The sequence below is a fragment of the Notolepis coatsorum genome (genome assembly GCF_963971535.1).
Source record: "Notolepis coatsorum genome assembly, chromosome: 4".
Classification (NCBI taxonomy): domain Eukaryota; kingdom Metazoa; phylum Chordata; class Actinopteri; order Aulopiformes; family Paralepididae; genus Notolepis; species Notolepis coatsorum.
In genome coordinates, this window is record NC_140168.1 from 14,409,634 (window position 1) to 14,431,862 (window position 22,229).

General features: G+C 42.9%; 1 protein-coding gene across 1 annotated transcript; it reads right to left on the reverse strand.

The window, feature by feature from the left end:
- Positions 1–3,598: 3,598 nt before the first annotated feature.
- metap1d (methionyl aminopeptidase type 1D (mitochondrial)) lies at positions 3,599–21,735 on the reverse strand. The gene is made up of 8 exons (XM_084312846.1): positions 21,607–21,735; positions 18,704–18,852; positions 16,208–16,250; positions 14,087–14,250; positions 12,418–12,515; positions 11,403–11,450; positions 8,659–8,737; positions 3,599–5,881 (listed from the first exon to the last, which is right to left on the reverse strand). The coding sequence occupies exons 2-8, from the start codon at positions 18,844–18,846 to the stop codon at positions 5,782–5,784; spliced, it is 675 nt and encodes a 224-aa protein (XP_084168972.1). The 5' UTR covers positions 18,847–18,852; positions 21,607–21,735; the 3' UTR covers positions 3,599–5,781.
- Positions 21,736–22,229: the final 494 nt, after the last annotated feature.

Sequence of the window (22,229 nt, forward strand, 5' to 3'; positions counted from 1 at the left end):
CACCCGTATAGGGATTTATCATCGGGGAAAATGGATTATCGGCTATTGTAACAATTCTGCCGCATGGAAATTTTTGCACAAAATGAGTTCCCTCCTTCTCATCACTAACATTTTTTTTTTTTTACTTTATTTTTTAGCGTTTATCGCTTTTCTGGTCAAGCATGACCGACGGATACAGGGTGAAACGGGATATAGAGCAGGGGAAGACATTCTGGCAAATGACGGCGGGTCCGGGAACACTAACATTATTCTTTAAGCATTTTTGGTTGAAATAAAATTTGGCGATTTTTCTTTTATGATTAATTGCAAATATTTTCATGTTGAGCTATAGATTGTGGATGAATAAGCACAGAAAGGTACACCATGCCAATGTTAATGCTTTATTTGTTTTAAACGAGACAATTTAGAAATGGGCAATGGGGGAAATACATTGCGTTGGACAGAGGGTGGAACACGGAAAACGGCAATGACGTAACCACTACACCTCCCTATAGAAGATGTTGTTGATATGGTATGGTTTTTATTCTTAATCCCAGAGGGGAAACATGGTTTACCACCAGAGTGAATACAAATACACAAACAAGAAACAATAACATACAATACAAGTTACATAACAGTAAAAATTAAAAGAGAGCCTCTCAGCATATAGGGTACAAGTAACATACAGTACAAGTTACATAACACAGTAAAAAGAAGAGAAGAAGAGAGCCTCTCACACACTAGGGCTGACCCCTATTAATCGATTAGTCGACTAATCGGTCGAAAGGAGCCGTAGTCGACTGGCCAACCTCTTAGTCGAATATAAAAATAAAATAAAAAATAAAAAAAATAGGCCTAGAAGCATGGCTAACGCTAATGGCATGCATACCAGAGGCTAACTGCCTAAGAAAACAGGTACAGAGGCACTGAAAGAGGATTTCACCCATCTAATGAACACACTAGACTAGACAAATATCAAGATGTATCCATCAGTGGACCAATTGCATGCTTTTGCAGAGGACAAGAAGCCTTCAGTCGACTCCTTCAGACATTAAGCACCCCCCACAGCCCAAATGGAATGATAAAAAAATAAATAAAAGTTTTAAAATATACCTTATTTTTATTTTTTTTTGTCGACCAATAGTCGACTAACGGCAAATTTTGGCCAATCCTAGTCGACCATCCAAATCCTCAGTCGGGGACAGCCCTACAACACACAGAGCTAGCGGTGTTTGTTAAAGAATTTAACCGCAGCAGGTAGAAAGGACCTTCTCAATCGCTCAGTAGAGCATCGAGGCATCAAAAACCACTATCACTAAATGAGCTTTGCAGAGCATCAAATATATTGATATTGTCTCAGGACAGAATGAGTCTTCATCAGGTAACTTATAACATGTCGTATGGATCATTACAGTGAGTGAGTGCTGCCACCTCATGGTGACTTGGGTCATTACAGTATATGTAGGTGCTGCCACCTCATGGTGACTTGGGTCATTACAGTAGATGTAGGTGCTGCCACCTCATGGTGACTTGGGTCATTACAGTAGAGCGCTGCCACCTCATAGTGACTTGGGTTTGTCAATAAGACGGTTTCATTGGAATTCTGTTGTTATAGGGACTGTCTGTTTTTACAGTATAGGGGACCGTCTGTTGCTACAGTATAGGGGACTGTCTGGACCGTCTGTTTCTACAGTATAGGGGACCGTCTGTTTCTATAGGAGACTGTCTGGACCATCTGTTTCTATAGGAGACTGTCTGGACCATCTGTTGCTATAGGAGACTGTCTGGACCATCTGTTTCTATAGGAGACCGTCTGGACCGTCTGTTTCTATAGGGGACAGTCTGGACCATCTGTTGCTACAGTATAGGGGACCGTCTGTTGCTACAGTATAGGGGACAGTCTGGGCCGTCTGTTGCTACAGTATAGGGGACAGTCTGGACAGTCTGTTGCTACAGTATAGGGGACCGTCTGTTGCTACAGTATAGGGGACAGTCTGTTGCTACAGTATAGGGGACAGTCTGTTGCTACAGTATAGGGAACCGTCTGTTGCTACAGTATAGGGGACAGTCTGTTGCTACAGTATAGGGGACCGTCTGTTGCTACAGTATAGGGGACAGTCTGTTGCTACAGTATAGGGGACCGTCTGTTGCTACAGTATAGGGGACAGTCTGGGCCGTCTGTTGCTACAGTATAGGGGACCGTCTGTTGCTACAGTATAGGGGACCGTCTGTTGCTACAGTATAGGGGACGTCTGTTGCTACAGTATAGGGGACCGTCTGTTGCTACAGTATAGGGGGCCGTCTGGACCGTCTGTTGCTACAGTATAGGGGACCGTCTGTTGCTACAGTATAGGGGGCCGTCTGGGCCGTCTGTTGCTACAGTATAGGAGACCGTCTGGGCCGTCTGTTGCTACAGTATAGGGGACCGTCTGGGCTCCAATGTATTTCCTGTCAGCTATTGCTTCAGCAAACACTGCAACAGGGTACTTTTACAGTTTTATTGTTCGTCACTTTGAAACCGTCTCATGGGTTGTAAACAAGCTCTCAAGAGGACATGACTCTCCTGGGAGGAGGACACCAGAATGGGAGCTTGAGGAAATTAAGCTGAGGTTAGACCACAGGGCAGGGCTACATGGCTTCAATGGCTGGATGATATGGATGACTACTGTGTGTGTGTGTGTGTGTGGTTTACAAGGTATGAAGATAATTAATGAGTGAGTGGTACAGTTCATTATAGTAGTATGCTGCCATCTAGTGGCTATCTATTCATATAATAAGCTTAGCTTCCCTCTACTCCTTTTTTGAACATGTCAACTACCATAACTACATTGCGCTTGATTTTTTTGTTTATAATTTCTTTTTCATTCAGATTATTCTGTTTGACAAAGCTTGATATTATGATTTATTTAGAGGAATGTAAATAATACATGTTCAAAAATAACCTTTTCATACATGTTCTACAATTTGATGCTGCTGAAATGGACCAAGACAACAAACCACACGGCTAGAGTTTATATTTAAAAGTGAACTGAAGTTTTAATTATAAAGTGACTTGTATACATACCATTTTCTTTCTTAGAGCTGCACTGGGTAATTTTGGGAGGAAAAAACAACTTCTAGAATAATTAGTTACAACAATACAATACAATATACAACAATCCTCTGAAACAAAGAGAAACAGCATTGTGCTTAGAAGATGCTTCTTTGTATTTTGTCTGAATGAAGAGCGGTCCTTTATACCGGCAGCCATCAGGCTCTACAACAAAGGGCTTGGGCGGCCGGATCTGCTGCCAGAACTATCACTGTCACAACTCGGGACTTGATAAATAGAGACTCACATCACTGTACCGACTATCTTGTACTTTGCACTAGAGACAGTTGACTATCTTGTGTTTGTAATTTTTTTTATTATATTGTATTTGTATCTATACTTGTATATCGTGTGTGTAACTGAGGGGTACAATTCCCTGACTGTATTGAGAGTATGGTATCATTAAACCACTACTGAGTTATGTACTTTAATTACTGGCCATACAGTACACAGGTATAATGAACACCCACACAATAACACGGCTTAACGAAGAAAGTCCTGTTTGGAATATTTATTAGAAGAGCAGCAATATCAGATTACAGTATTGAGAATTAGAGTCGCGCTTGTATGGCGAAGAATGTGCATGAATAGGTCAAGAGCGTAAGTCCATGAGCATATTACGATGGGGATAATTAATACCACCTGTAGCATAAGAATTATATAAGGTACACTCGTAGTCGGCTGGAGATACTAAGGGGGTTCCCTCCGGTTGTAAGCCAGCAGGGGAGAGGAATGTTCGGGAGCAAAAGTCTGGATCAACGGGGAATCAATAAGCTCCAGCTACGGGAGTCGGTACATATACTCCCCTCGATCGGCAGACAAAAGCAGCAGCTATAATCCAAGTATGCGTGACAGCATGGATGAAAGCCAGCCAGCCTCTTCCTAGAGACGGGCTTGAGTGATGCTCCTCACGGGTAGATCCCACACAGCAGCGGGGTAGACGGTTCTCTGCTCCAGCAGCCACAGTACCAAAAGCGATATAATCCAGCCGGAAAAGGCTCTGCATTTGCCGGTGTAGATTCTCCTGTGCACGGTACTTCACATTAACTAGGTCGAACTTGACGTTATTTCACTAAGCTCTGACACTTTTACTATCCTATTCGCACGCGGTTCTAAGTGCTCTATTTAGACGCAAGGTTGCTCACTTCACTTGGTCGTTGACTCGTGGTGAAGGCTTCAACTTGTTGGGTTAACTAACTGCTGTATCCACCTGCGACGTATTTATACGTAAGGTGAATAATCTAGTGCCAACCTCAGTTCTGTCTCGTATTACTGCGCAAACCTGGGCATGTTGAGACATGTCTTAGCGGTGGCTTTGAACTAGACATTGGGGGTATGGCCGTTGGCGCCTAGGGGGTCGCTGTCCAATAGGAGAATGAATATTATGGTCTGGCTTGTACCTAGGTAAAGGGATATTCCGTGTATATGTACAAAGAATATACAAGGGATATCAGACGATATACAAATATTATACAATATATCTCAAGTAATAAATATATATTCGGTTTAATCTGACCCTTTGTAACAGTGTGTATATAGATACTGGGCTGTATGAGACTGTGAACCTATGCATCCCCCACCCTGTATCCCCCCATGCTGCTTTGACACCCGAATTTCCCCAAGGGGATCAATAAAGGATCATCTTATCTTATCTTATGGTATGGTAGCAGGAGGAACGTGAACAGATACGGCCCAAGGGGGGCTTGACAAGAGTCCAAAAGTGATTTTTTTTTGGCTGGTTTTGTATTTAAAAAAAGAAAATTGAAAATATCAATAGAATTTTAAATTCTATCAAATAATTTAAAGGGGGAAATGTATAGTAGTATTCATGAAAGAAGTACTCCATTCTCCAAGGTGTGTGGAGAGCATGGCCTCATTATGAAGGAGATAAAGACCGTTAGGGCTGTTTGGTCTTGGGCCGGCTCCAGCCCCTATGGTGAAACACACCTGCTCCCCTCTTTTAAAAGCCCTGCTCCAGTTTAGCTCTTGGCTACGGACAAGTAATGACCCAACAGTGGTCTGGCAACGTCTGGTGGGAATATGCGTGTGTTCCTGTGCCCCTGCCCCCGTAAATGTCTGTGCACGGCACTGGGCGGGAGGGTAGGAACACCAAACAGTCAAACAGATCATTTCTACTTTCAATCAGTACTCCAGAGATCCAGTTTTTGTCTTGTGACACTTTATATATTAAACACTAAAGATGTATCACCCTTTTTATAAATAGTTTTACTTGTCAAGAGGTTTGTTTTTTTCCCCAAACAAACGACCCGTTGCTGCTTTAAAAAGGTTCTATAGATAACATTCAGCCACTAGATGTCGCACTAGAGCACCAGCATGTCAGACCAAAACAATGGTGTGCTTGCATAGGATTTATATAGGTATTATCGTACGCTGTACCATCAAACTAAGTTTAGATCAAACTGTCAAACTATAAATCATTACTGTAAGTATGATGCGTCCAGGCTAGTTCCCATAAGAGCAGAAATGTGTCTTAACACTTTCACTACCACACTACCAAATGGTTAACCCTTTCACTGCGACAATACAGAATGTTAACCCTTTCACTGCCACACGACAAAGGGTTAACCCATTCATAACCACACTACAGAAGGTTAACACTTGATCTGGGATCCGAGTTGACAAGAGTTGAATTCCTTTGAGGTATATACACAGGCTTGCTGTCGAGGACGTCGGCAGCCATTTCTTCCAGGTCACGGCCCGCTCTCCTCCTCCTCCTCCTCCTCCGGTAGTTTGGTGAGAATGTCCACTCCGTCAGAGGTGATGACCACGGTATGTTCAAACTGGGCCGACCTGCACACAAGACGACACGCACACACAACGTCTTGAGCACAAGCAGTGCTGCTGGAAGGTTCGGACCTTCCGTTCGTTCGTTACGTTGGCACTCGAATCTTAACACATTCGGCGCCAGACCCGAGATATCCCGGGTTAACTCGCCAGCGGTTGAGCGCCAGACCCGCGATTTCTCTGGGTTTTGGTCGTTTTTTTCTTTTATTCAATATTTTTATTCATTACAGGTCCACGCTAGGTGGCAGTATCACCACACCGTTTGAAACCTTATTTCTCACCGTGTGTCTAAACCCCTCCGGGCGCAGAATTTAGACCAAGCCAAGTAAATCGCTTCATCCGACCGTCACCACTTCTAAACGCATATCCATAAGTTGTGCCAAATTATGTCCGGGACCAGATGGACATCAATACTGGAAATCGCGATCAGACAATTGGAATATTCTTTTTGGAATAAGCCCGATCAAAGGTAAGGACTATCTGACGTCAATTCCACCTTGATCCTACAATGATTTCATATTGATCCAGCTGATCAGTGTTCAAAACAAATGGCGTTACTGGCTATCAAATACATTCATGATGAAACATAATACCTATAAATTTGATTTGGAAATAGTAGCGTGTCCAGGCAAGAAACGCCACGCTTATAGCAGAATTCACATAGCGCCCTATAACTCAGCTTTTCAGGAATTAGCCCGGATCACTCCTAAACTATACAATATTCACCTCGGGATAACGCGCGAACGTATACATGAAAATATTTTCTCTTTTTTGCATGTTCGACGGAAGAAAGTGACTGTCAAATGACCATAGTATTGTCTCCATAGCTATAATATAGAATATAGATATAGCTCTCCAAACATAGCACAGTGAAAGTAGGCTATGGAAACCTGGTGCAAGGGTGATAAGGGTAATGGCTGGCGCTCAATGTGTTAATTAATGGGTTCGAACCTCCGCTTTTTTCTTACATTTTCTTTTTTTAATTAATTAATTAATTTTACACAAAAAAGATATATCAGAATGTGATATATATCAGAATATCACCCAGTACTATGTTGTGTTTACAATAATTCGAAATTCACACACGAACACACAGAAACAGTCAACGAGTCGCGTGAGGAGGGGTCACCATCATACATCAGGAAATGAAGCACGTTAAGTCGCGCTATGCAGGTTTAGCTTGCTAACGTTAAGATAGCAGGAGCAGTCTGCCAACAAAAATGCTATTTCAACAAATGCATTCACAAAATGGATTATCCAGTAAGTAGACACTACTACTTTGACTAACCATTTTGACTGCAGCAATATGCGCATATGTACGCAACGTTATATGTGTAAATGTAATATACGCTACGTTATGTGCGCTATGTGCCTAAAGTCAAGACCAGACAGTACTGAAACGGGAACAATTATTCATATGATTAAAAACGATGGTTCGAATGTCCGTTCGAAAAACCCTGCCGAAGTTCGAATCCTAAAAACAGGCTTCGGGGACAGCGCTACTGGACACTCCCTCTACGGCCGCAGACATACCATGTGCCATGCAGTGAAAATGACCGATGTACCTAGAATTAGTTGTCAGGGGCTTAGTTGCCTCAGATGTTTTAACCGATTAGTGGTAAAAAATTATCTAATTAAAATTGTAATTAATTAAAATGTAATACTAATTATCTATTAACTATGATTACATCTTGGAAAATTATGCCCGAGTCGATGGCAACATGAACATCGTTTTCACATGATTAATGCTGGCTGCAAAGAAGTCCTTTAACATGAATGAATTCACAAGGGCTCATTGTCAGCTATTTCACGGACTTGTGCGGTCTAATGCACTGCGTGTACAGTATGTGAGGTACTTTACTGTTGTCCTTGTACCATGTCTCAGTATATATATATGTCTCTGCCCTAACGTCACCAAGACATTTCCATACATATTTATCAAATAAAGGGTCGGCTGATTGGCGCAGTGGGCAAGGTGCTCGCCTCTAACGCAGGAGACGCTGGGTTCTAGCCCAGGTCTCGGCGTTGCTACCGGCTGGCCGGTCGTCCATACTAACACAATTGGCAAGTGTTAGAGGGTGGGAAAGCCGGTGGGTGGGGATTTGACGTTGTGGACAGCGACTCCTACAGGTCGGTTTGGCGACGCCGGTGCGACGGAAGCAGGAAGTGACGGGGGCAGCGTGAGCCTCCCACGCGTTACTCCTCGCCACTGAGAGTTCGGGCTGCTGCGGTGAAAAGATGCGACAGGCTGCCTCCTCGTGTACCGGAGGGGACACGTGATGCAAGGCTTCTGTCCTCACTACAGCCGACCAGTGGGAGGCATAGTCTAGCAACGTTCAAGACAGGGGAGGGGAGAATTGGATAATACGAAATTGGGATGGGAGAAAAATTGAAAATGGGGAGAAAAAGTGGATAAAAAAAATATATTTAACAAATAAAATGATTCAGACGTATTAAAAGGACCATTACCAGTCTTTTTGACAAGTGGGTTTCAAGTCATTCTTGCCTCGATACAAAAATAACCGTGCCTTTCTTTTACTATTACTGAAAAATGTGGTAGTTGTTTTCAGCCGATTCCCCACTGCTTTGAAATAAATGCACCTCAGATGTTAGTGTGGCATTTTAGTCGTGGTGATTTCAGAGGGCATCCTAAGATGTAGCGTTGTTTTGGTTAAGGACTATAACCACGGCCCTGGGCCGATCTGCTGTGTTAAGGGAACATCGTGAAACTGGGTTGTCGTCGTGCGTCGCTGGCCTCCACGTCTTCGCTGAGCACCACCTACCGCTTGTCGTCGGCAGACACTGCCGTCCACTTGTCCCTCAGGATTCTAAACTCTGGAGATCCCTCCATCAGTATGGGCTCTGTATACACATAACATATACAGTGTTAATTTTGTCAGCTATTTTAATTTTAGTTTTAGTCTTAGTCATGTGTCAAATGCTCCTTTTTTGTTTATCATAATTAGTCACCTTAATTTTTTTTCTGTTTAGTCAGTTTTAGTCAACTACAGGTCTGAGCATTTTAGTCTTAGTCAGTTTTAGTCTCGATTGTCTTTTTTGTTTTAGTCTAGATTTAGTCAGGGGGAAAAGCTTCGTTGACGACCATATTTAGTCATCATTCTCGTTGACAAAATGAACACTGATGACATCAGAGGACAACATACAACATGACATCAGAGGACAACACACAGCATGCCATCAGAGGACAACACACAGCATGACATCAGAGGACAACACACAACATGACATCAGAGGACAACACACAACATGACATCAGAGGACAACACACAACATGACATCAGAGGACAACACACAGCATGCCATCAGAGGACAACACACAACATGACATCAGAGGACAACACACAACATGACATCAGAGGACAACACACAACATGACATCAGAGGACAACACACAGCATGACATCAGAGGACAACACACAGCATGACATCAGAGGACAACACACAACACACAGCATGACATCAGAGGACAACACACAGCATGACATCAGAGGACAACACACAGCATGACATCAGAGGACAACACACAGCATGACATCAGAGGACAACACACAACATGACATCAGAGGACAACACACAGCATGACATCAGAGGACAACACACAGCATGACATCAGAGGACAACACACAGCATGACATCAGAGGACAACACACAGCATGACATCAGAGAACACACGACATGACAGAGGACAACATGACATCAGAGGACAACATGACATCAGAGGACAACACACAGCATGACATCAGAGGACAACACACAACATGTAGTCAGGGGAGTGCCATGGTTTCTCCATAGAGCTCCATTATATTTTTAGTCAGGAGAGTACCATGGTTTCTCCATAGAGCTCCATTATACTTGTAGTCAGGGGAGTGCCATGGTTTCTCCATAGAGCTCCATTATACTTGTAGTCAGGAGAGTACCATGGTTTCTCCATAGAGCTCCATTATACTGTGACCTTTCATTGTGTAAAGTGAGCATAGTGTGAGCGTGTGCAGCATATGTGTGTGTGTGTTCATGTTAAAGTGACTGCTAGTGTGTGAGCGTGTACAGTGTGTGTGTTGTGTGTGTGCTCATGTGTGCTTGTGTGTGCAGAGTTCAGTGTTCAAGGCTCTGATGGCCTGGGGGAAGAAGCTGAGCCGAAGTCTCTCTGTCCTAGTTGCTGGTGTTCGCAGGCGGCGTTTGCCTGACCGCAGCAGCTTGAACAGGCTGTTGTTGGGTGGTGAGGGTCTTTCATTATTCTGCAGGCTCTGGATTTGCACCTCTTGTTATATAAGACCTGCAGGGGTGGTAGTGCAATACCCGTAGTACGCTCGGCTGAGCGCACCACTCTCTGTAGGGCCTTCTTGTCCTGTGCCGTGCTGTTTCCATACCAGGCAGTGATGTTTCCAGTCAAGATGCTCTCTACAGCCCCGGAGTAGAAGGACTGGAGTATCTTCCCCGATACTCTGAACTTCCTTAACTGTCTCAGGTGGTAGAGGCGCTGCTTCGCCTTCTTAGTCAGGGGAGTGCCATAGTTTCTACATGGAGCTCCATTACACTTGTAGTCAGGGGAGTGCCATAGTTTCTACATAGAGCTCCATTACACTTGTAGTCAGGGGAGTGCCATGGTTTCTACATAGAGCTCCATTACACTTGTAGTCAGGGGAGTGCCATGGTTTCTACATAGAGCTCCATTACACTTGTAGTCAGGGGAGTGCCATGGTTTCTACATAGAGCTCCATTACACTTGTAGTCAGGGGAGTGCCATGGTTTCTACATGGAGCTCCATTACACTTGTAGTCAGGGGAGTGCCATGGTTTCTACATGGAGCTCCATTACACTTGTAGTCAGGGGAGTGCCATGGTTTCTCCATAGAGCTCCATTACACTTGTAGTCAGGGGAGTGCCATGGTTTCTCCATAGAGCTCCATTACACTTGTAGTCAGGGGAGTGCCATGGTTTCTCCATAGAGCTCCATTACACTTGTAGTCAGGGGAGTGCCATGGTTTCTACATGGAGCTCCATTACACTTGTAGTCAGGGGAGTGCCATAGTTTCTACATGGAGCTCCATTACACTTGTAGTCAGGGTAGTGCCATGGTTTCTACATAGAGCTCCATTACCCTTGTAGTCAGGGGAGTGCCATGGTTTCTCCATAGAGCTCCATTACACTTGTAGTCAGGGGAGTGCCATGGTTTCTACATAGAGCTCCATTATACTTCTAGTCAGGGGAGTGCCATGGTTTCTCCATAGAGCTCCATTATACTTCTAGTCAGGGGAGTGCCATGGTTTCTCCATAGAGCTCCATTATACTTTTAGTCAGGGGAGTGCCATGGTTTCTCCATAGAGCTCCATTATACTTTTAGTCAGGGGAGTGCCATGGTTTCTCCATATAGCACTTTTTTAGCGCAGCAGCTCAACGCAGGTAGGGGGCAACTCAGTCACATGACTCAGCGGGTGTTGCCGATTGGCTCGAACACGGTATGTTTATAAACAAGAAACACGTCTATAGGAGGGTGAAATCTAACTCACCTATTGTGAAAGCCATGCCTTCATCCATGATCATGTCATTGTCATTAGCTGAAAAGAAAAACAGAAAGACTGTTTGGTCAGTAGAAAGATCTTCTGACATCATCACATCAAGTTGTTTTTCCCTTTGGAAAAAGAAAGAACACGGTAAATAAAAAAAATAAAACATATGTATTCTTTATCACCGCTTGCTCACTGGCTCAAAAACAAAATGTTTATATATTCAGATCTAACTCGGATTAACCGTCTGTAGTGTGGTAGTGAAAGGGTTAACCTTTTTTTTTTTTTGTGACCAACATTTCTTTTTATCTTTTTTTTTTTTCTTTTTTAACAAGTTCAGAGGAAAGAGACATTCACATCAGCATTTCGTATTAATTCCCACAGTGGCATAAAAAAGTGTCTTTTCAGTATATAGATTGTCCGTCAGTATATTAATATACTGTGTAGCCTGCCTGTTTGCAGTTGTGACAGTCTTTTCCTCTGCTCTGGCGGTCCTGTGGCTGCGAGACGGACCAGGTCGCTTCTTAACCCCCCTCCCAGCCCCCCGGGTTCGCATAGACATTTTAGGGGAAGGAGGAAACCATGATGTATACATGTATAGGATTCATTTACATACAAATAAATCATAATTGCGTTTGTTAGATAACCTCTAATCCTGTTACAAAGTAATAGGGACAAATACAATTAAAAAAAAAGCAACAGTAAACAGAAAAAAAATTTAAAATATAAAAAAAACAACAACATGCTTTTTGTTCATTCTCTGGTGTCAAGGTACAAGTGTTCAACCTAGTACTGATTTTACCTTCTGGGCCATAGTAAGTCATATTTGGATCGATTCTGTCCTTGCGCCCTGTGCTCTAGCACCGGATGCCTCTAATCTCAAAAGGGTTAACCTTCTGTAGTGTGACAGTGAAAGGGCTAACCCTTTGTCGTGTGGCAGTGCAAGGGTTAACCTTCTGTATTGTCGCAGTGAAGGGGTTAACCCTTCGGTGGTGCGGTGGTGACAGGGTTAACTCACCGTGGTGCCAGACCTCAGGGTGCCCGTGGAAGTAGGATCCGATACCGTGTCCGATGAAATAAGGGCACACTTGGAAGCCGCCGGCGAGGGCGATCTCACTGGAGGAGAGGAGAGGAGAAACACATTAGACTGTGTGTGTGTGTGTGTGTGTGTGTGTGTGTGTGTACTATTCGATCCAAGGATTCACAGGAAAGCTGGATTCGCAGGTCTGTCCAGATGCTTGACATTCTCCAAGCTGCCATTACCAGAGACAGTATTGCAAATAAAATGTGATTGCGCCCCCTGCTGTACAAAACTCCAATTGGTGGTGGAGATTGTGATCACTACTACTACTACAGCAGAATAAAATGTAGCCGATATTGTGAGACGTTTTTCTGCACTATGATACATACCGTCACGTTTTTGCATCGCAATGTATTGAATTTCAAATAGATATATTGTCCTTGTGTGTGTGAGAGTGTGTGTGGATGCATGTATGCATGTGTGTATGCGTGTGAATGTGTGAGTGTGTATGCATGCGTGAGTGAGTGAGTGAGTGTTTATGCGTGTGTGAGTGAGTGAGTGAGTATGCGTGTGAGTGAGTGAGTGAGTGAGTGAGTGAGTGAGTGAGTATGAATGAGTGAGTGAGTGAGTGAGTGAGTGTTTATGCGTGTGTGTGAGTGAGTGAGTGAGTGAGTGAGTGAGTATGAATGAGTGAGTGAGTATGCGTGTGAGTGAGTGAGTGAGTGAGTATGCGTGTGAGTGAGTGAGTGAGTGAGTGAGTGAGTGTGTATGCGAGTGAGTGAGTGAGTGTGTATGCATGCGTGCGTGAGTGAGTGAGTGTGTGTGTGAGTGTGTATGCGAGTGAGTGAGTGAGTGTGTGTGTGAGTGTTTATGCGTGTGTGAGTGAGTGAGTGTTTATGCGTGTGTGAGTGAGTGAGTGAGTGTTTATGCGTGTGTGAGTGAGTGAGTGAGTGTTTATGCGTGTGAGTGAGTGAGTGAGTGAGTGAGTGAGTGAGTGAGTGAGAGAGTGTGTGAGTGTGTATGCATGCGTGAGTGAGTGAGTGAGTGAGTGAGTGAGTGAGTGAGTGAGTGTGTGAGCGAGCGAGCGAGTGAGTGAGTGAGTGAGAGAGTGAGAGAGTGAGAGAGTGAGAGACTGAGTGAGTGAGTGAGTGTGTGTGTGAGTGTTTATGCGTGTGTGAGTGAGTGAGTGAGTGTTTATGCGTGTGTGTGAGTGAGTGAGTGAGTGAGTGAGTGAGTGAGTGAGTGAGTGAGTGAGTTACTGAGTGAGTGAGTTACTGAGTGAGTGAGTGAGTGAGTGAGTTACTGAATGAGTGAGTGAGTGAGTTACTGAGTGAGTTACTGAGTGAGTGAGTGAGTGAGTTACTGAGTGAATGAGTGAGTGAGTGTTTATGCGTGTGTGTGAGTGAGTGAGTGAGTGAGTGAGTGAGTGAGTGAGTGAGTGTGTATGCGAGTGAGTGAGTGAGTGTGTATGCATGCGTGCGTGCATGAGTGAGTGAGTGAGTGTGTGAGCGAGCGAGTGAGCGAGTGAGTGAGTATGAGTGAGTATGAGTGAGTGAGTGAGTGAGTGAGTGAGTGAGTGAGTGAGTGAGTGAGTGAGTGAGTGAGTGAGTGAGTGAGTGAGTGAGTGAGTGAGTGAGTGAGTGAGTGAGTGAGTGAGTGTTTATACCTGATGGTGTTTCCTATGACACAGATCTGAGCACCAGGCTTGCAGGCAGCGATGGCCTCATCTCGACAGCGCCGGGCCGTTTCCACCAGTCGCTGCCCGACCTCGTCCACGTCACCGATCAAGAATGTTTCTGATGTGTCACCATGGTAACCTTCCAAATACACCTGTCATGAACAGGCAGTGGTTAGTAAAAAAAATTATGATTTTTTTTTAATAATAAAAATAGCTCCACATTGTGCCTGCCCTCCTCTCTCTGTGAATCTGCACGTATTTCTTTCTATGGCCACAGCCTCTGGTGAAATCTAAAGATTGGCCACAATAATAATACTGTGTCCTACCTGTTTTTATTACTTTCATTGCTTTACTATGTTTTTAATCTTATATCTTGCATCATATAATTTTGTTTTTATTACTTTCATTGCTTTATTATGTCTTTAATCTTATATCTTGCATCACATTATTTTGTTTTTATCAACCTGCCTGTGAAGCACTTTGGTGCCAGCTGCCGCTGCCTGGAAATGTGCTATATAAATAAAATTGACTTGACTTGACTTGACATAAAACCCTGCGGTTCTCAAGAGATCATAAAGCAGTTGCATAAGAGTTCTTTTGTACTCGTTGGAACCAGGAAGTGGCAATTAAAAACATAAATAATATGCGGCTGCTTGTTCCCAGAAATAGTGTAATGGTCAAGAAAGATGTCCACTTCTGGAACCACATGCACCGCTGCTGGGCTGGAGTCAGGTCCCACCACCAGAGCCTTCTCTCCTGCGTCTCCCTCACTCTGGCACCCCTGCTGGGCTGGAGTCAGGTCCCACCACCAGAGCCTTCTCTCCTGCGTCTCCCTCACTCTGGCACCCCTGCTGGGCTGGAGTCAGGTCCCACCACCAGAGCCTTCTCCCCTGCGTCTCCCTCACTCTGGCACCCCTGCTGGGCTGGAGTCAGGTCCCACCACCAGAGCCTTCTCTCCTGCGTCTCCCCCACTCTGGCCGTGTCTGCAGTACAGAAGCTACTAAACCTACCACTCGCTCTTTTATGTTTTTACAACCTACTGTTAAGATGGAGAAAGATCAAAAGATCAGCTCCTACTGTGCAGTAGGGAGGTTCTGCTCGTGTCCCGCCCCGTGTCAGAAAAGAAGAATCACGTGGCATGTTGTTAGTGTCAACAACAGTTACTAGCAAGATGCAGCGTCTTGGTTTGGGCGTTACATCATTATGTGATGAACAGCCTTCCTGCCGTCTCTCAATAAAGATCTGCCCCCCTCTCAGCCTTCCTACTGTCTCAATAAAGATCTGTACCCCTCTCAGCCTTCCTACTGTCTCAATAAAGATCTGCCCCCCTCTCAGCCTTCCTACTGTCTCAATAAAGATCTGCCCCCCTCTCAGCCTTCCTACTGTCTCAATAAAGATCTGCCCCCCTCTCAGCCTTCCTACTGTCTCAATAAAGATCTGCCCCCCTCTCAGCCTTCCTACTGTCTCAATAAAGATCTGCCCCCCTCTCAGCCTTCCTACTGTCTCAATAAAGATCTGCCCCCCTCTCAGCCTTCCTACTGTCTCAATAAAGATCTGTACCCCTCTCAGCCTTCCTACGTCTCAACAGCAGACCAACCACTATAAAAAATTAAAAACATCTTAAATGTATTGAGACCTGCATATATATACTGAATAATGTAACTGTGTATGATATTGATTTAGTGTCTTTGTTTGACAGTCAGAAAAAAAGTTTTTACTTTTACTTTTTAGTACTTAAGTACATTTAAAAGTAGAAACTTTTTGACTTTTACTCAAGTGTGTTTTTAGCCAAATACTCTGACTTTTACTTGAGTAAGGTTTTGAGACGGTACCCATACTTTCACTTAAGTATAATATCTGGGTACTTTTTACACCCCTGGTTGTACTCAGTGGAATGCAGCCGTTAGTCTTGGGTGCAGTGACTATTTCAGAAGAATAGGATTCTCTGCAGTTACCTCTGGGAACCAGAGGTGGCACTGTTGCAGAGCTCTACAGTGGCCGAGGTGTTTGATGAAGCTTAGAGCACTTAGACAAACAATACCTTGCATGTGTTTTGTGCGTATGGGTGGGTCTGCATATCAAAAAGCAGGTCAGGGCGTTTCAACTTACCGTCACATCGATGTTGATAAGATCACCGCTCTGCAGTTGCCGACTGCAAGACACAAACAGGACGATGTGTGATTGGAATGTAGGGATAATGTCGTTACATGTTCGACCCTGTAAGGCCCATTATGAGAGACGATTACAACGTTTTAAAAGGCTCTAGTCGACACACACTTCCATCTTGCAACACTTGCTGCTTTGAAGTCGTTTATACTGAGCGGGGTACCAGTTACCTTCCTGTAACATGAGTATGATTCATAAAGATACTGGGCCTGCAGGTTCTTCAAGTGGCCTCTTATAACAAAATGATAATTATATCTTAAAAACAGACCAATTTAAATGATGTGGTGCAAACGGTGATCTCTAATAGGCCGCTAGGCTGAACCGGGGACGATAGGATCCACAGGCAGCCGCACTAATCCGTTGAGCTAAATGGTCCGATGTTAACTGTGACTGACTAATCCATAGTTTACACTTGTCAAGAGCCAATTGCGCTTGTCGTCCAGTATTGGCATTAATAAATACTCGTTTTAAGTTTTTTATTTTATTATTATTATACTAAACAGTCAGCCGGACCTTGTTTTGTGATCCTGGTAACTGAGTGAATTCGAATTGAAATGGCGATCGAATTCCGATAGGTGGCAGTCTCTCCCTACCTTTTGAACTGGGATAGTTTCCTGGGGGGGGGGGGGGGTTGCTCACTCACTGGCCACAGTAGTAGCCAGTAGCCTGTGAACTGCCTCAGCAATGGCAAGCAAACTATTATGAAGAGGACAAGACGATCACACTTATGGATGATAAGGTGCGTTTTCACCAGACTACATTGGACTCAGCACTTCTGGTAAATTATAAAAATACTATAGTCAAACCGGCCGAGCATGCAACATTATCTGTTCACCGCTCCGCGGTAGTCGCCGACATTAGAGTTGAGAGCACTCCAGACTAGAGCCAACTAACGTTCAGCAATGGCGATCGCCTATTGAATTATTGGAGATTATTATGAAGAGGACAAACAGTGACGATCCATCCATAACATAAGGTGCGTTTTCACCAGATTCTAGTATTTTCAAACAGGCTGAGGATGTTTTGTTTTTGTTTGTTTAACCTTTATTTACCCAGGGTAGGTTCGCTGAGCACAGATGCTCTTTTTCAGCTACGCCCTGCTTCACATTCACACAGTTCCATTCACACCTGGGAGCTGCCCAGTACAACCACAGTGTGACACCGTTGACCACTAGGAGCTGCCCAGTACAACCACAGTCTGACACCGTTGGCCACTGAGCAACTCCACTGGAGCAGTTGGGGGTTAAGTGCCTTGCTCAAGGGCACTTCAGCGGCAGATGTCCGACGACCCATCCCTTACGGGATTATAAAACACCAAAAACAACAATGTTTGTAAGCTACACCATGCACACCATCAGAGGCCAAAATACATCACATATCGCTGCTGGCGGAACAAAACCTCGTAACTCCATTTTTTTTTTTTTTTTTATATCAACTCAGTAGATCATCCTCCATGTGTGTGTGGTTTTACAAAGTCTACACAATGGGAAAGCATTAAACCAATCATCTGTCTAAACCTCGTAACTCTATTCACCCTCAAATCTGTGTTCAGCGGAGCTGGGCACATAATGACCTCTGTCTTTTTGATAATGGAGCACACACATATTTTTCATTTCTACAACAACTTTTTATCGTTGTTGAATTGAATGTATGCTTTTTGGTGACTTTTCATGGTCTTTAATCTTTCAAAATGTTCAGTTGCAGTGAGGGATAATGGAGGTACTATCCAAGAGGGGGTCCGGGAGGGGGGGATTTGAGCTGGAGCATATGTGTGTAGGGTTTTAGAAAATAGGTATTAGGGGTATATTATATACTAACATTTATATAATTGTAACTTCGCTGGATATACACGGTATACGGTTAAAATGTTATTATTGACTATTTTTGTTTTATCCTGTTTCTGTACTTGCATATATTTTAACCACCTTTACTGAAAGTTTCATTATACATTGTGTGTTGAGTACTGACTTTTAATAAGTTTTGTTTTGCAATAATAAAAAAAAATTAAAAAAAAAAAAAAAAATGTTCAGTTGCTATTGCATGCACTTATCTGTGTTTCACTACACATGAGTGCATGCTTACCAACTGTTCGCCTGTTTTACTGCAACACTACTATCACCAACATCTAAGAAGGGAGATCCCCCCTTGAATGGCCCTTCTAAGGTTTCTCTCCTCCACATTGCCTGTGGTGCATTTTTTCCTATTGCTAGGTTTTTGTGAGTTTTTCCTTACCTTCGCGTATGTCTGGGAGTGTGGCATTTATTTAGCATTTATTTTAAAATGTTTGGACTTTATGGTGTTCTTGTTTTGTTCTTGACTTATTGTGATGTTTCTTCTTGACTTGTTTTAAAGAAGACGTGTCCGGCCCATGGGGACATTAACATGTGTTGTCGGGCCTTACAAATAAATTTGATTTGATTTGTGTGAGATTTCCTTTACCTGTCTGGAATGCCGTGACAGACCACGTTGTTGACGGACGTGCAGACAGACTTGGGGAAGCCCCCGTATCTGAGGGGGGAGGGGTAGGCGTTGTTTCTGATCGTCTCCTGGTGGACAATGAAATCGATCTCATCTGTTGTCATGCCAACCTGAAAGTCACAGGGCAAAATCTGTTTAGCTTGTTTACTACGTTCTAGGGGTGTAAAGCTACACGTATCCGTACCGAACCGAACCGTTTCAGTGTGTACCGTACCGAACGGCTGTGTAGTGTACCGAACGAATACAATGGTATGTTAACCACTAACAACCACCTACCAGGGGCTGTTTTTTTCACAATCTAATATAATAATAATAATTTTTTTTTTTTTTTACAAGTCGATTATTAATTTCAATATAGAATATTCGTTGACAGCCCTACAAGTACAATTAGTTACTGCACACTACATCACCCCTGAGTGGAACATGGAAAGCCAAACTTTCCCCCACTGTACCGAAAACCCCGTACCGAACCTTGACTTCAAAACCGAGGTACGTACCACCATCAACAAAAATATTTAGTCAACTAAAATATTTCATCAACTAAAATATACAGTACGTCACACCCCACGCCTCTCCCTGCCGTCTGCAAGTGGATAATCTTGAGTTTTCGACCCCCCAGTAAGCTAACCATGGATAAATCCAAAAAAAAAGGAAGTCTGAGGAAAATAGAGGGTTTAATTCAGCGTGGACAGATTAATTTGCTTTCACGACTAACGATGCAGGCTTACCTGTATGCCTGATAGGGATGGGTACCTTTCACATTTGAACCGATACGGTACCAGTACCTGTGAATCGATACCGGTACCCAACGGTACCTTTTTTCTGTACTTTAGTCTCTAAAAATGTAATCTACCTAACTCAGTCGTGAAAAAGAAAATCCAAACTTCAAATAACTACACTTTCGACCGTTTTCGGCTTGCCATTGCCCCGACTGCTTTGTTGTTGAATCAAGTCAAATCCTAGGTAAGCGTATATTGTGTGTGTGAACGTTGACATGAAAATGAAAAAAATGAAAATTAAAAAAAAAAAAAAAATTATCTCACGTGAATCGATACTCGGTAATACCGACGTGTTTCGGTAAGTACCTTTAAAAGTACCGAATTCGGTACCCATCCCTAATGCCTGATATGTGGTGCAAAATTTGCGAACAACGAAAAATTACTTTTTATTTTATAGATTTTCCACAAATACGGGAAGGACTCAAATAGAGCTGCATAGTTCAGGGTTTTATTTCAAAGTAGGTCTACAGATGCCAGTGTTTTTTCTCCTTTTCTGTGTTTTATTTCAAAGTAGGTCTACACACGGTAGTCTTTTTTCAAAGTGGACTACTTTTTATTTTATAAATGTTCCACAAATAAGGGAAGGACTCAAATATACCTGAATAGTTCAGGGTTTTATTTCAAAGTCGGTCTACACAGCCAGTATTTTTTCTCCTCTTCATAAGAGTTTGAGGTTTTCCTTTGTTATAACAGGTAAAAACAGCAATAAAAAGTCAATTTCTTTCTTTTTGTTAGTTTATAATTCCATTAATGCAACAAACTGTGTGCTATAAGTATAACATATAATAAATCGCAAATTACTTTGGGTATGCAATTGTCAGGCGTTTTATGCTAAATGTGGGGTATGCTTGGGGATATATAAAACATTATACACTGTGTTATCTTCATTTTAAGGGTAAATAGGTTGTGCGGCTCCCTGAGCATTTTATTTTGTGGGAGGGGGGAAAAGTGGCTCTTTTGATAGTAAAGGTTGCTGACCCCTGCTCTATAGTATGAGAATAACTAATAAATGTGACTATTGCTCTTACTCCGAGTATGAGAATGACTTGATTAAGCTAGGTGCTGACAGTTTTGCACACATTCATTTAGTTTGACAGTTATTAAAAATTAGTAAATGAGTTTGAATATGGCCACCAGTGATTGAATCCTTGTATTAATTACATCTCCATGAAATAATGTAGATGACAAAACAGTAGGGCTGACCCCTATAAGTCGATTAGTCGACTAATCGGTCGAAAGGAGCCGTAGTCGACTGGCCAACCTCTTAGTCGAATATATATATTTTTTAAATAATAATAATAATAATAATAATGATAATAATAATAATAATAATAATAATAATAATAATAATAATAATAATAATAATAATAATAATAATAATAATAATAATAATAATAATTTATCATTCTTTCCAAAAGAAAAGAGGCCTAGAAGCGTGGCTAACACTAATGGCACGCATACCAGAGGCTAACTGCCTAAGAAAACAGGCACAGAGGCACTGAAAGAGGATTTCACCCATTTAATGAACACACTATACTAGACAAATATCAAGATGTATCCATCAGTGGACCAATTGCATGCTTTTGCAGAGGACAAGAAGCCTTCCGTCGACTCCTTCAGACATTAAGCACCCCCCACAGCCCGAATGATAAAAAAAAATATTAAAATGTAAAAATATTAGTCGACTAACGGCAAATTTTGGCCAATCATAGTCGACCATCCAAATCCTTAATCGGGGACAGCCCTACAAAACAGCAATACCTTGTTTTATAAAGGACTCTGCTACCTTATCATTTCATTGAGCTGTAATTAACACAACACAACACTGACATCAGTGGTGGTGGCCATATTCAAACTCAATAAAACCTCTCAATAACATTTGTTTACGTGCAAAATAAATCAGCATTGTTTCTTTTGGTGAAATGGCCCTTTAATCAAAGGAACAATTAAGTGTCTGATGACCCATATGTGAAGTATTCTCATAATTAAAATAAGATTATTTGTACCGTACTGTAAACATACACCCCCCCCAACACACACACACACACACACACACACACACGTATTAAACACACACACGTCTACCTTCAGGCTGCGTCCGGCCAGCAGCAGCACATGTCTGGCTAGCTGGCAGGCCCTGGTCAGGCCTTCTACCTGCTCCTGGTCCTTGATCTCTATGTAGTCCGGCCACTCGGGGACCTTCGCAGCGCCCACGTAGTCTGGCCGCAGGATGTGCTACAGACGGAGACAGAAGAGGCCTGACATGAGGAGTATTGAGGGTGACTCGTCGTCGTTCAGAATGTATTATCTATTCTAGGCGACCGGTTCCCCCGAATTGTTGCATCATCTACCGTCCCGGGACACTCGAACACCAATGAATGAATGAGGTAACAGTACTGTATATTTGCATATCGTATATGTCACAAATGTGACAGTACTATATACCAGTATGTCATGTATGTCCCTATGTCATAAATGTCATGATGTCATGTATGTTGTGTATGTCATAAATGTCACTATGAATTGAAAATGGGGGACCCTGATGTAAACAAGACGAAAGTCTCTCTGGTCTGCATCCCCGTAACAATTGTGTGTATTGAGCTGTACTGTATTGTACCCATTCTGCAATCTGTTAAATAAAGTTTTCATCATTCATTCATTCAATCTCCTCAATCTCAATCAGAAGGTTAACCTTCTGTAGTGTGGTA